The sequence below is a fragment of the Belonocnema kinseyi genome, chromosome 8 (assembly GCF_010883055.1).
Source record: "Belonocnema kinseyi isolate 2016_QV_RU_SX_M_011 chromosome 8, B_treatae_v1, whole genome shotgun sequence".
NCBI lineage: Eukaryota > Metazoa > Arthropoda > Insecta > Hymenoptera > Cynipidae > Belonocnema > Belonocnema kinseyi.
In genome coordinates this window covers 95,190,836-95,207,373 of record NC_046664.1, presented here as the reverse complement: position 1 = coordinate 95,207,373, position 16,538 = coordinate 95,190,836, and the positions used below count along the sequence as shown (strand labels likewise).

General features: G+C 31.0%; 1 protein-coding gene across 3 annotated transcripts in view; it reads right to left on the bottom strand.

The window, feature by feature from the left end:
- LOC117177854 (angiopoietin-2) overlaps nt 1–16,538 on the bottom strand; it is a 275,542-nt gene that overhangs the window by 41,947 nt on the left and 217,057 nt on the right. For all 3 annotated transcript variants that reach the window (XM_033368873.1, XM_033368874.1, XM_033368875.1), the window contains one exon: nt 4,466–4,597. In XM_033368873.1, coding sequence (XP_033224764.1) covers nt 4,466–4,597 — 132 coding nt within the window. The remainder of the gene's footprint in view (nt 1–4,465; nt 4,598–16,538) is intronic.

The window sequence follows — 16,538 nt, the reverse complement described above, 5'->3', positions numbered from 1 at the left end:
TAATTCGGCGATTTTTCAACACCATTTCTTCCACTGCTTGAACGTTTTCATCTGTTGTTGACGTGCTGGGACATCCAGGGCGAGGTTCGTCTTCGACATCCTTTCGGCCTTCTTGGAACAGCTTGTACCACTTATACACATTTTTCTTACTCAGAGTAGACTCACCGTATGCAACCTTCAACATTTCAAGAGTTTTAGAGCACTGGATTTCATTTTTCACCCAAAATTTAATGCAAACTCTTTGCTCCATTTTTTTCGAAAGAAGAAAATCGCCGAGCACACCAAACTCTTCTAACCTTTTACGCTTCTGCCAGAAAAACAACACGTGCTATATCGTTAAAACTGTGAACATATGATCGTGACGAGTGTACCAACACAAAAAACAAAAAATTTAAAACTTGAATCTACGTAGCCCGCGAAAATTGAAAAGTCACCTTACTTTTTGAACACACCTCGTATTATGTATTAAATTCTCTTCAAAATAAAATTGTGATTTGAAAATAGAGCCAATCCATACCAATCAAAACGCATAAAAATTTAAGTAGTTCCGGTACAGCGACGCCAATCAGATTTGGATTTTACTTCCGACTGTTGTTAACGGCCACAATGACTATGTAAGTTCAATTGGTGAAAGCGTCATTGAGCCTCAAGTTTATTACTTTATCAGCCTGGAAACTAATCTTTTTGTCGGAAGAATTAACAAGCAGAACGCTTTCATCTTTTTTTGTATGAATCATCCAATTTAAGATTTCACATGTTTTTATACTCATCGAATATGAGTTCCGTTTGGTGGTTCTTATTATGTGCTTTAATGAAAAAATGTAGAAAATTTCGTGGTTGATAAGAGACTCTAGATTGAATTATGGAAAAGCTTTATTGCCCACTTTATGTCACAATTTTGATCTCTGTCAAATAAATCAATTTATTAGCTTTGCTGAATAATCTTCTTTGACTTTGTTATAATAGTTACAAAGAAGTAAATATAACATTTGATAGAATTTAGAAAATGATACAACTTTATTAGAGATGATTAATTACATAGGATTCCATGGCTAGTTGGCGAGTGGCAGAAGTGAAAAGTGAAATTGAAAAAAAAAGCGAACAGAGATACTTATTCTTTCAAATAAAAGTTATGTGATCACGTTCTAAGCATTGCTTTTAGTTCAGGATACCTCAGTTTATGTCTTATTGCCGTTAGCATCATCCGTGAATAAAATTGAGTTGCGGGCACTGCTTGGGTTACTGTAAGGCATTTGCATAAAACGAAGGTAAATTGTACGGGAAGGTAATAGCATTAACCACAATTTTTTTATTGCCGGATTTTCTTGAGTATTGACAGAATTTATAGTTTGTGAGAACCAGTAAACGCTTAATTGAGGCCGAGGGCACTTTTTTAAAGGACATCGTTAAATAAATTTGTTGTAAAATATTTCGAATTTGAAGACGAAATTGGTTAAAAATCGGATGTGCACAATTGCAATGTATTCTATTTATATCTAAAAAAAGTGGTGTAATCATGTGCCCTGAAAATCTCAAAATTATTTTTATTGCTGTTTTGAAAATTAAATCTACAAATAATCCCTTTTAGTTTCAAAAATCATAGAAAACAGTATGTAAATTGAGAAACATTTGTGCTTTTTAATATTCTTGAACGGTTAAATTCAATTGTTCAAATTATCTAATAATTTATTGAAAATTTTGTATATATATTTTTTGAATGTTGTGGATACATGTACCAAAATTTTAATACACACATTAGGATTTTATCTGTACAAATAGTGGAACCTGAAAAAGGGACTATTTAAGCTTTAAGCCATGATTTTTCGGTAAACATACACTGCCTTTTAGAAATCAATTTTAATATGAAATTATAAGGTTTTGATGTCTAAAAATGTTAGGTTTTGAAATGGGTACGTTTAATCTAATATTCTTAGACTTCAAGGATTAAATAATTTTTAAACAGTTTTAGGTTACGTTAGCTTTTTACACTAAAAATTCGTATTTTTACTAAAAATTCATTAGATTTTTGAAAATTTCAAATTCTGTGTACCATAATTTTAGGTTAAGGGCATGTGATATTTACAGTTTCTCCGGCTTTTTTCCACAAAAATGAAAAATTTAAAAAACTGAATTCGGAGAGGCTATAAAATATCATAACGGACGTACCCAGACTCTTTTTTTAAGGATAATAACAAAAAAATTGATGGTGCTATATAAAAATTTTATACATATGCATTATTTTGAGGTTGCGTCGTTTTTCATCTCTGCCTTTCCGATAATCTGGAAATTATTTATGAAATAAACTTTTTTCATTGGCTGTAAACAAGGTTAGTTCCGGGAGATTAGTTACTATGTTTATTTGTAAGTCCAAAGTTTTCGGCCAAAAATATTGTGTAGTTTGGAAGTAACGTTCGGGTGAATTTTAACGCACATAACCTCGAAATATACACGCACATTGTTAGTAATATTAAAAAAATTTTGATGAAAAAACACAACAAAAGTCTGCGGGGACGTCCGTTAGCATGTTCGCTATTATTTCCAAGATTTTGAAGGCCAAATATTTCTTATCTTAGGAAAAAACCCGGGGTAATCTAACACTGAAAAAATCGATTCTATTTCCTAAGCGTTATGTAAATTAATCACATTTTGCTAAATTCAAACTTTTTTGAATTAACCTACAAAAAAAGTGCGTGGGGACGTCCGTTAGCATGTTTTTCTCTGTCATTTCCCAAATTTTGAAGACAAAATATTTATTATTCTAGAAAAAAGCCGGGGAAACCGAAAACTGGTAAAATCGACAATTTTCTAAGTATCACATGCCCTTAAGCTATCGGGGGAACAGTTTTGGTTATATTATGTTAGTGTTCTTGGTTTAAAATGTATATTTTTATTTTTTTAAAGAATTTTATGATAATAATGAAATTTTTTAAAACAATAGTTGGTTTTGTTGGCGTTTTATACTAACTATGAATTTTGCAAACGTTTCGTGAACATTACAGTTGATTTCTTCAGGGTAGTTTTCTTCTTGTAGTTTTTTACACAGTTGGAACCCGAAATATCTCTTTTTATCAAAATGGAATCATCGTGAAAGCACCACAACTATTATTAACAATCATTAGGTTTGAAAGGATATTTACAATCTTAAAACAAGAATTTGTTATACTAGTATTTTTCGTGCATAAATGATATTGTTTATAAAAAATAATCAGAGTTTGAAGAATTTTTATAAATATTTGAACAGTGATATGGTATAGTAGTGTTTTTCATCGGAAATTGATTATTTTGAACAAAAATCATTTGACGACAAAAATCAAACGTACAATTTTTCGTTCATCCTCGGAAATATGTATTTTTGGAGAGACATTGTCTATATATCGCACAGGAAATATATGTATATTAATTCTAAACATAAGATACGTACACGCATGTTGGGTAGCTATGACAGCGCCATCAATTTGGAACTAATATGAAGAAATTTGAATTGGAATGAAATATTAACAAAAAATATTATAGTAAATACTTAATTCTGGACACCAGTTTGAGGAGCCCAGGTGGCGTTATTGTCAAGATCCAACATGTACGCTACAGGCGTATTTTCATCAATGGAAGGGTGACAGAATAGAACTAGTTAAACAACAAAGTGGATATTTTTCAGAAGAGCGAAAAAACATTGAGCAAAGTTGGAATTACTATTTAAAGATGAAACAAGTATCTTCTCTCGGATCCAAAAAAGTATTTTCAAAAACAGGCATTCAGGTTTGAGGGAATGGAGTTTGACAATCGTCTCGAAGTGACACTAACTAAAAATTAGAGCAACCTTGACTGCAAATTGATATAAAAATTAAATTGAAATTTAAAAAATAAAATAATGCTTTCAAGGTATCAGATCTACTTTAGACAGTAGTTCACAAAAGAAATTTAAATTTCTTCATAAAATAAAATCTGTCTCCCGAGATATGAGAATGCTGAATCTGAATAAAAAAAATTTTATGCAAAAAAAGATGATCTAAAGAGAAAATCGAAATCACGATATCACAGTTTGACAGAAGTTGTTTGTTAAATGTCCGCAAAAATAAGAAAATATATACATAATTTCTTTTATTAAATTATAATAATTTCAAGAAATATAATTCCAAAAATGTTTAAAAAATCATTACTATGTTAAAATTCTAACTGAAATATTACGCCGAAACGTGTTTTTGATGAAAATTTTGATTATCTAGTTCTGCACTGCAACACTTCAATTATTAAAAATATTGTCTTTGGTTTTCTTTTTTATTATTTTATGTAACAGAACCAATGAAATGCAAAAATGTTGATTGAAGTTTACTCAAATACGAAAATTCGTGACTAAACAAACACTTAAATATTCCGATGCTCCTAAAAAATGTCTCAATCATTTCTAGAAGTACATGTACGTAAATAAATATCTTAAGCAAATATTATTTCTCAACCGGAAACTCACCGTCCAACCACCATCAGCGATTTCCTGCTCACAGAAGACCTTGAGAAACCAGTAGGTTGTGCCTCGAATCTGAAGGTAGTAAACACCACTATCTCTCATTCCCGCGTTCAGTAGGTCGATGCAAGAGTAGCCCTGAAACAAATAAAGTGTCATTGTGAGATTGTGAAATTTCAAGCTTCGCAATGTAGTTGACAGACAGAACATTGCATTATCAGATTTTGAAAGACATAATAACAGAGCTGCTCTTTAGTGATGTTTTTATGGTGAAAAGTCTTCTATTCAAGACCTGACTGACTGAATGACAGAATAACTGAAAAAATAAGCGAATCGTGATCTTTGCAGACTTTACATAATTATACATATTAGCGATGCTCCACTCTATAAGGATTCAACTTATCAAATCAGTCTCACCAACCGTATTAAAAAACGATGTATTGAAACGCATTAACAGTCGTTGTACTTTGTAGAATTCCAGAGAACTTTTCGCGAAAGCGATTCAATAATTTATTATGCTAGAAACATACGGTTCTATCTAACTTTTTAAAAACTAAAATTAGTTAATGAAAACAAAAGCGTGGCTCGTTAGTTTGAGCGCGCGTCTGTTGGATTTTGTACTTTGCGCTCGAGATTACCCATCGACAAGTGTTATTTGATGATTTTAAGTTCTTTTTCATACCTCCTTCGGCTTTACGAATATATTGTCATAACGTATTTCGTGCTTCGCGCTCGATGCAAATTTGCCCAAAAATTCTTTAAGTAGCGGCATTTTACTGTTCGATCAACGAAATATATAAAGTGTGCACTCAAATTAATAACAAATTCAGCTCATTTCTTGGGTTTCAAAAAGTTTTAACGTCATTAAAATATATGTAAAGCAAAATGCGATTGGTGTACTTTCATTTTTATTTGTATTAATTTTTTTCCTCCAATTGTAAGATTACTGGGCTGTTTTTATGAGGAATATAACTTCTATTTCTAAAAAAATTTAAGTTGAAAGTTGATTTTGTTACATAATCACACTTTGGATGTTATAGCAAATTACAAGTGAATGCAGTTGATTTAAATAAAATTAATTATTGCAAGACTTTAAAATTGAAGACTGTATCAATTGAACAACTTTCATTATATTGTATTTGCTGATGGCCACTTTAGCCAATGGATATTCAAGCCTAATTCATTTATTTAAAAAAATACAGCTTTGTAAAGATGAAAATCTCTAGTGTTAAAATTAAATCATTTTCTCTTGAAGAGATCCGAATTCATCGATTAAAAATTTTAAGCATTAATACTTTTTTTGTAGGAGAACAATTTAAAATGAAAGGACTCAATATTGAAGAATTTAAATCACTGAACAATTTAATTCCCTATACAAATCATATTTATAAGATATTATATTTTGTATTCCAAGAATAGGTGTAAGATAATGAGATATAAATTCAACCTGTTCAGGAAATTCCATATAAATAAAATTTCAATATTTCATTTAAAGTAAAAACACACCCACAATATACAAGAAACCCAAGCTCATAAATCAGAAGTAGTGCAGAAATTAACCGCTATTCTAAGCTGCATAAATCATCACTGCAATTACTCGACCCCATTGCTTCCAATATCGAATCATATTTTCGCAAGATTCCTACATAAAGATATTAGAATTAATTGAACTCCTATAACTAAAAAAATAACCCAGTAATTAAACGAGAATGCAAAAGATTGTTAATTCTGTCAGGTACCTCTAATATAAAAAAGTCCGCTAGTAATATTGTATATATTTTTATAATTAATACATTAGCAATAATTCTCCTTTTCAATATATTATTTTCCATCTAACAACTTATGCATAGACACAAAATATTAGAAGTTACTTTCTTAAATATTATAAAAAAATTTAAATGATTAACTAATTGTCTGCTTGTTTTATTTAAAAAATCGGTAATTTTCTCAATTCTTAGAAAGTGCCATTCCTTGTTTTTCATACAAAAAATACTTTAATAGCCTTTGTCCCAGAAATATGATGCCGTTTGCATATACGACCGTGATCTAGAAATGAGAAAGAAGCAATCTTGAGATTGAGATCTTTTCTAGGAGATAAGGAGCGTTACGACCTCACTTCAGAATTCTTGGATAAGCAATCAGTCCTTAGTCGAGCAGAAGGATTTCATAGGACAAGAGAAATGGGATTTTTTTCGCAAATGCAGAAATATTGGGAGAGAACATATAAATAAAGTGCCAACCGTGGAGTGTTCTTGGGCACGTGCAAAATGTTTGCAAACAATTTATGACAAAAAAGTGGGGAAAAAATGGAAGAAAAGGTAATGCTAACGATGTACTTTCTAAAATCAATTATTAATAACTTTTCTATCACCTGTCGCCTTATAAAATACGACGCCGGATTGAAATATGAGTGCGGAATGCATAAAAGATACGCTCGAGGCTGCATCGATTGAACCTCGTTTTAACTTTAAAGGGGAAGTTCCGTCTTATATTTATTTCCTTTCACAGTCACGTTAAGATTTTTTTGTTATTTTGATGCAAAATATTGCTATTGATTTTTTATTGAACTCTTTCGAAGGGGAATTTTTATTCGAAAGTCGCAAAAGAAAAAAAAAACGATTTAGTTCCTTTATCATTTGGAGGCTTCTGTCAATATATTAAATTAATATTTGGAGACTTTGAAATGGTTACTTTTCACGGAATCTGTAGTTGAACTATAGCATAATAAAAAACAACTTCTTGCATAAAAAAACTCTCATGTGTTACAAAAATTATATTTAAAGGTTCGATTTGTCTTCTTAATTTGAACAAGCGAAAGTGAGGTTCATTATAAAAAACCGTTGACCGAAATATCTCATGAATTCGTTGACTTCGGAATGATCAAAAAAGATAAGCCTAATTTATTTTATTGACCAATTAGAACCGATCTCTTGGGTTAATAATTACAACTCACATCAGTCGAGTAGCGCTACTGTGTAAAAAAAGTTCACCAAAACTTGATAAATTATTATTTCACTCACGATAAACAAGAAGAGATCTTTACGTTCTCTAAATTTATTTCTCCAATTAATTAATATTAAAAAAAACGTCTTTTGGTATTTTCAAAATGTTTTCAGAAATTCGTTGCAAAAATAGTGTTTTGCTTAAACTAGGAACTCAATCGGAACTTTCTGTTCGTTCTCTACCTAAATATGCAATTATGCAACAGGAAACATACAATTAGGATTTTAGAACGTAGTCAATTAAAAAATGCACATATTATAATTCACGGTTTTCGACTCAATTTATCAATTTATGTTGACTTTCAATTAAAATTTCTTGTTCTTTTAAATTGAATAGATTAAAATGTTTAATTGTTCAGTCTTTTATTTCGTTTTTTTCAACAATGACAAATTTTAATTGTTAAAAAATATGTGCAATGGGGTTTTTTCAGAATAAAAAAACAAGGCTAGTTTTTTCTATTGATACCGAGTTATTACTGATTTATTATGTATCTAATAATGTACCCAGGAAAGGAAAGTTTACTTATCCAAAAAATACTGCTGTTCTAGCTTTCCTCTAACCGTATTTTTCCTGAGCAAAAATGAACAGAATCCGATTTTGTTTTGCATTTTGGAATTGAAAAATAGAACAAAAGATATTAACACTTCTTCCTATCAATTAAAAAAAACATTTATAGAAGAACTAAATCTCAACATTTTAAATTTGAGTAAAAGAGAAAATTCAAAAGGAAAGTATTATTTTGAGATCTAAAAATAAATTTTAATATTGATAATGAAAAAAATAGAAATTCGCAAGCATAGAAAATTTGAAATAAGAAAATATTTATAATCTATTGACTTCAAGAATTTAACTTTTTTGTCCTCGAATTTAAAACAAACTTATAAAGCTTGAAAGTTTTTAATTATGAAATCCTTAATTTCGAAATTTCTACATGATACTGCCTTTTGAAATTTAAATTAAAGTTCGAAACCGATGGAATCAGAAATGGGTTCAAAATTTTGAAGTCAGTTATCACTTGACTCTCGCGTACCGATAAATTGAAAAAATCTGTTGAAGTTTAAATTTTGGCAAGTATGCAAAAAAAGCGTTATTATATTTTGTTAATTGAACATTTAAAAAGTTACATATAGTGCTTTAAAATGAAGACATAAGAATGAAAAATGTATAGTAATTTAGGAAAAGTAATTTAGAACACTGTTTAATTGGTTAATATTAGAATTATGTTATAATGAATGGCTTCATTTTTCTATAATTTTGACTCAATTTTCTACTATGTGGTATAGAAATAATTTTAATTTTGTCCTTATCCAATTTTCATTCTCACGTTTGTATAATTTATTAAATTCAAGTTAAAGCATTTTTTTAAATTTTGGCATTTCAAAGAATACATATGTGACTTGCGCCGAAGAAAGAGGGCTTATTCTAAAAAAAATGAAATCGAGATTCTTACACCTTTCGATAGTTTTGGAGCTGCTCTTTCTAATGAAATAACCGAAGAAAAATCCAAGCATTATTATTGCTAATAATTGAGTTTTTAGGTAACCGAAAAATCGGGCTTTCGCTCGAGAGCTCGAGATTCCGTGAAACACCTTCGATCACTCCCCACTATATTTGAGCGTCTCATCTATACCCCGTCCGTGAGCTGCGGCTACCGCCTATTTCTTTCCGTGAAAATGTAGTGGTAAGTGGAGAGGGAAGATTTCGTAAGCCTTCCCTCTCTCCTAAAAGCCGCGTCTATCGGGTTGACGTCGACCGCTCGCCCTGAAAAATCTAAGTTTTCCTTTCTTCGGCGCACGTCACATATATTGCGCATGTTTAACAGGCCTGATAAAGTTCCTTTTATCTTTTCGTGATTTTGTAAAAAACATGCAGTTTTTAAATTAATAAGGTTTGAAACACATTGAGCACATTGAGTATATGCTTCAATAATTTTATCAACATTTTATTTTTGAAAACCTGTCACAGAAAACTTTTTTCTTCTTCCTATCAAGCAGAATTTTTGGTCTTTATATAGTTTTCATTCTCAGATCTTCAGTTTATTTCTCTGAAATTAAGGAACATGCAATCATAATATGATGTATAAAAAAATTGCATGATCTTACAGGTGTATGGAAATCATTCAAAAAAGGTAAAATTCATGATTTTGATGTCACGAAAACATTTTCTTCGTGATATAGAAAGAATCGCATCCATCTTCGGTTCCATTTAAAGAAATTTTAGGCCTCCGCAAGAAAAAAGTTTTATATGGTTCTAAGAATTGAAATGATTTTACAAATTATCTCTTATAAAAGAAAAAAAACATTATCTTGTATGAAAAAAAGTTTAAAACTTACGAAATAAATTATTTAACAATATTTTTTTAAACCAAATTTCTTCTCAAGGTCGCTGTTTACCAATTTTTTGTAAAAGGTTTAATTTTATTCAATTATGTATTCCATATTTACACAGACCAAATAATCCTCATAGTTTAACTATTTTAAATTTTCAGGACAAGTAAATAATATTTAAATATTTATACTCGTATTAAAAATATTTAATTTTTAAAAGTTGTTTTAAATATTTCAGACATAGAAAACATTCCTTTTAAAATTGTAAAACCGAGAGTTGTAGAAAATGTGATAATAAAACATTTAATTGCAAAAAACACTGTTAAAGAAAATCTTGTTCATCATCAATATTTTATTGATTCATAGAATCATAGAAAAATTATTTTCTTCCGAGGTTTTATTTTTGACACGCCAACTACCTTAATTAAAATTTCATACTAAATATTTGGTTAATTTCTGATTTTATATTATTGTTTCTTGAAAAAATTTCGCCGTGCGACGCTGTGAGTTTAAAAAATGGTAGGATTCCTGTCCACCCTAAATGTACAGCCGAGTTCTGCAAAAAAGTTAAAAATTCCAAAAATCTGAGTTTTCTTTTCGTTTCAGTGAGGCTTCTGTGAAAAGTAAATAATCAGCGTCTCGAGTTTAAAGATGAGAAGGTACTTAATCAATTGCACGGCCCGTAAGAACTTTTGCTAGGTAATACATTTTATTTTCTCTCTTGGTGCTACTATGCATGTTGCATGGATACAGGATGATTAATGATTTAAATTCAAGGAAAGTCGCATTCGTATCAACTCTGTATGAAGCAGAAACACAGAAACTATTTATTGCATAAAGTTTCTCATAATCCTGAGAAACAAGAGCACATTGCTCGTTCATTGCGACAAAGAACGAAAGGAACAACCTGTTTTTCTCGATATTTTCCCCAGTATAGTAATAAACTGCTCTTTCACCTCGGTAGCCAATGATGTATGAGCAATTTGTGCGATTCGTCACTCCGACTACTCGATAATATCGTCGGTTGACTTTTTATTTCAATCTTAAACCGGTACTTTCCGGTATACTTCTAGTTTCTTCGAAATCGAAATTGGTAAAAGGTATGTATGTATGCCCATATATTTTTCATTTAAAAGTATGGAGGTCTCTAAGTAATTTCGGCTTATCTTTGACTACCCAGTCGTGAATCTTTGTTGCTCGAATAAGCGGAGAAAGTTTAAGTTTTAGGGCTATCATGCTGAACAATAATATCCGAATCATCCGAAATGTTGACAGGCTTATGGTTATGAATAAATGATTATAGGTTCAGATATTTACCAAATTTATTTATGATTTATTTTCCACTAGCAATATTACATGCACACAACAGCGCGCGCGAAACATGGCTTTGTCAATTAATAATGTATAAATATAAAACAACATAACTATGAACACAATATTAAATTTTACACTTTATTTACTTCAAACAAGAATAATTCTGGGCCTTAAGTTATAAATTTTTAGTTTAGAACATTATCAAATCAAGAATGCTGCAATTTTGAATAGATAGTTGTTGCATAGTTCTAATTTAAAGAGAATTTAACCAGATTTATAACTCATTAATTTGGAAATGGGCCTGAACGCGGTAAAACTGCTTTAAGAATATTTAGTTTTTATTGCCTTCACGGAATTTTTATATTGTGGAAAATTCAAATTTGAAATTATTATATAGTGAAATAATCAAGTTTAAAATATAAAAATATTCACTCTTGAACGTTTTATTTTGTGAATACAATTCTAAAAGTATTATTTTCAATCTACCAAATGTTTATTTCTCTCAATATAAAATTCCTTATTTTGCAAAAGGAAATGAATTGAAAATGTTCCACTTTTAAGTTGCTTAATTCATTGATTTTCAGTCTTAAATAATTAGTAGTAAAGTTTCTTAAATTCCTAAACGTATAAGAATACAAATTTCTCCATTTATATAGCTATCAAGTATTTGAAAGTGTACCATTGTAAGTATTCCTCATTTACAGGTTGTTTAATATCGTAAAAAAGCACGCTTTTAATTTCATATTCTGCAATTTTGAACACTTTTAATTTGAAAATTATTTGCCACGATTTGTGCGTCTTTTCGCAATAATGTTTATTACACTCGATTATATCAGAGGTCCATTGTAATAAACATTGTTAATGCTAATGGACCTGATAGAATGATACCCTGAATTTTTGAGCAGCTTCACAAATGATTATAAACGTATCAATAATAACGTTATAATTTAAACCCTTCTACATGGAGAAAAATAGCTATTAGCACAGACTATCTAGATATTACTATTTAACATCTCAGCGATTTAACTATGGGGGGGGGGGGGGGAAATCTAGATATTGATGCAGAGCATCCATAGATAACACAGCCACACAAAAAAAGTGTGCGGATCTGGTAACAAGACACACGTATTCCTATGGATTTTGGGGTACTGAATTCAAATTCGGTATCAAAAATCACCCATCACGTCATGGTTGAGCCATAACCTCAAAAAATGTCGAAAAATAATGCACTGAGGCAAATAAATTTCAAAATAATGCCAGTGATGCAAATTTTCAGTCAAAAACATGTCGACAACTGTGAAGGATCAACCCTTGCCTGATATCAACTTATTTAACATAACTTTACCCAACAGAACCTGACCTCACCTAACCTGAATTAACAGAAACTTATTGAACTACACGTAAAGCTCTGGAAGCATATTTTCACAGTAGCAAACGTGTGCTACATCGAATGGGTCAACTCGAGCCTAACCTAGAAATAAATCTAACCTAGCCTAACCTAACCTAACCTCACGAAACACAATTAAACTGATTGTGTTGTCCCATTGTGTTTGCGGTACCGTTTCATTCAGCTTCGGCTTAACCTACATAGAGGTTTAACCTATCCTAACCTAACAAAACCTGACCTAACCTAACCAAGCCCAATGAAATTCAACCACACGTGTAGCTATGTAAGCGTACGGTTCTCAGTCTTAAATGTGTGCTATATTTAATAGGTTAACTCGATCTTAACCTACAAATGAATCTAACTTAACAGAACCTAACGAAATTTTTCTTAACGCAACACAACTTAACTTAAGTGTTACCGTTGTAACACAATAAAATTCATTTCATTGTACTATGGGTGGTTCAAAATTTAGACGCACATTACTCATTTGAAGAAACTTAGAACTACAAGTAGAATTGAACCCATTTCAATTAACCTGACAATGTTTGTATCAATTAAAATGTAGAAATGTAACTTAAACATGCAAATGAATAAGAGTTTTATTCAAAATTTTTTTCCTGCTATTAATGTCAAAATATGAAAGTACGCAAGAACAGGGTTACTAGCGTAATCGGTTAGGTTAGGTCAGGTTTTCTTAGGTTAGGATAGGTTAAACCTCTATGTAGGTTAATCCGAAGCTGAATGAAACGGTACCGCAAACACAACGGGACAACACAATCAGTTTAATTATGTTTCGTGAGGTTAGGTTAGGTTAGGCTAGGTTAGATTTATTTCTAGGTTAGGCTCGAGTTGACCCATTCGATGTAGCACATATTTGCTACTGTGAAAATATGCTTCCAGAGTTTTACGTGTAGTTCAATAAATTTCTGTTAATTCAGGTTAGGTGAGGTTAGGTTCTGTTGAGTAAAGTTATGTTAAATAAGTTGATATCAGGTAAGGGTTCATCCTTCACAGTTGTCGACATGTTTTTGAAGTGAAAATTTGCATCACTGGCATTATTTTGAAATTTATTTGCCTCAGTGCATGATTTTTCGTCATTTTTTGAGGTTATGGCTCAACCATGACGTGATGGGTGATTTTTGATACCGAATTTGAATTCAGCGCCCCAAAATCCATAGGAATACGTGTGTCTTCTTACCAGATCCGCACACTTTTTTTTTGTTTGGCTGTGTAATAAACAGATTTTAACAAACAATATCCAAGATATTAAATAACAGAATTTAAGATTTTCAAAAAATATTATTTTAACCCTGCAAAAATTACCTGTAAAGTATGCCATTTCCTATGAAATACAAAAGGATTCTATATCTTAGTCCTATGTTTTTGATATCCGAATCCTTAAGCATTCGTCTTTTTCCACAATTATTCAATTTTCGTGTGGAACGAATAACACGTTGTTCAGGGCTATAATATGAAACATGCCTGAAGCTGAGTTCTAGTTTTCTTGAGAAAATTATGATACATCCAAAAACACTCATTTTTCACTAAAACTTTCAAAGCAATGCATAGAAGAAAAACCACAACACACACGACGAATACTGAAGATTGGAAAAATCGGAGTTAAAATCTGTTGTCGCTACATCACGCACTAACCACATTGCTCCGTTAAAATTTCGCTTTTTTAATATCTTAAATATTATCTGTTCATATCAAACGTTTTATACTTCTAATATAAACAGATATTGCCCCTTAATATCTTCTTTACAATATATATATATATTTTTCTCCCTGCGAGACCCAATTATTCACCCTTAAATACCACCCTCTAAGTAGTGAAATGAGAGTTTGGCGATATATTGTATTTTATTAATTTTGTTGTTGACCAATCTAAAAACCTTTTAACATCATTAAAGCTATTTTCATTTCGACCAAATTTGCCTTACTTTTAATTAAAGCAAAACTGTATTAAATATTCATAAAATAACTGTGAAATTTTAATCCGATAATTTTTTTAACTTGAGATGGAAATGATTTTCTCTCTATTCTTATTATAATTGAAGGCTGCGCCTGGTCGTCCCAACAAATTGTAACAGATGGAAAAGGGGATGTCACTTTATGATATAACACCCATATCAAAATAAAATAATAAAAAAAGACATCAGCACGGATTAACTTAATTCTACGAACAGAATGTATTCGATTAGTACATTTGTAGATTAAGGTAGATTGTAATTAGTAATTCTTTTAGAGTTAAAGCAATAAGGAATTCTTTTAAGATTCAGAGGCAAATTGCTCTGGTCAACCATGTAATGTGAGCTGTGTGTCCGTGAAATGGCGTGTATCATTTCCGAAGTAGTTTTTGGACTATGTCATACTTCCGATTCCTAGATTATTGAAATTTTTTTCTCGTAACAGCAGAATTTTGTTTATAAATATTATTTAATTAACCAAATTTTCAATACGATATCTCAATTCTTGTGAACGCGATTTGTTACGAAAAAAGTCGGTATTGTAGGAAAAGCGCAAGCATGATATTGTCTTAAATCCGAATGCTTTAAAATCGTAAGGATATGTATTTAAATTATCAGTGTAGTTAAAAACCCTTTTAGAAGAATAATAAAAGGCTTGAAGGGTTGGAGGGACGGACTTTCTGATCCCATGATCGTATTTTAAGATTTGAGACTCTTGTGCTCAGGACGTAACAAGAGAAAAGAACATGAAAGACTCCGCCCAATCACCCTCACTTGTATGTTTGCACACATTTGCAACAAGTGCAGTATATATTAATTTACCTTTGTAATTACGGAGGGTATATAATTTATTCTAGAGAAGAGTCAATGTATCGAACATCCAGTCAGTTATCATTATCTCGCTTCCTTAATGATTTTTGTTTCATCTGCTGCCGAAATCAAATCAAATTTTTATAAGGCTTTCAGTTCATAAAGCATTGTAACTTTCTTTCAAGTTCAAAGTTCCAATTTTAAATTCTTACATCCACGAAATTTGAAATGTTTTTAAGGGCGATGGAACCAGGAGTCAACCTCAAAATTGAATTGCCGCTTTTTATTCCATGATGATTAGAATTGCATCTTTTTGAGATAATTAGGGCCTCTTTCTGTTTGGAATGTTTTGAATAAAAGTCAGTATTTATTACGTAAAATGAGGTGATTAACAAAGAATGTGGAAAACGGTGTCATAAACTATCTAAAAATCAAAAACAAAGACAAAAAACTTATTTTTTCCAAGTAATACTTTTTTTCTTGTTGGAAATATTATACATACATTTACACATTTACAAATTTTGTGATAATATATATTTTAATAGGAAGCAATTTCCATTCATATTATGAATTCTAATGATATAAATTTATTGAAATGATACATGTTTCAGCGCAGCTAAGAATAAAATTGAATGCAAAATGAGAAAAATATATTAAAGTAATCATGATAAATACAAAGTGTTGAGCATAATGTAGAAAAGTTGACATGTTTGACAAAATCGAGTGCGAAGCACGTGAAAAGTGATGTGAATGTGATCGTTAAAGCCGAAATAGCTTAAATAAAATAGAGTTCACAATCACAAAATTACAGTTGTCGATACGTTGACCTTTAATTTTAAGGCTGGATCCACAATGTGTCTTAAGAATTGTATGTACGTCGACATACATCGACATACGCCGATATCAGCGCGTTCATGTGCGTTGTTCTTCATTGCTACCAACTGTAGCGTTTGTTTAATTGGTTCACATTCTAATGTTTCTGTAAACATTGAACTGCACTGAACTACTGGAACACCGGAATATGAACCAATAAAATACGCGCGACAGTTGGTAGCAATGGGCAACAAAGTACATTTAAGCGTTTATACGAACGTACGTCGACGTATGTACAATTATTAGGCTATATTGTGAAGCCAGCCTAAAAGGTCTGTGCATGAATGTGGGAGCAGTGATCCCAGGTCTGAAACGAGATGCGGTCCAATACTATGACAGGGCTATGTCCGTGTGAATATAGTAGGAGACGCTGTAAATGACTGAGTTGCGCGCGC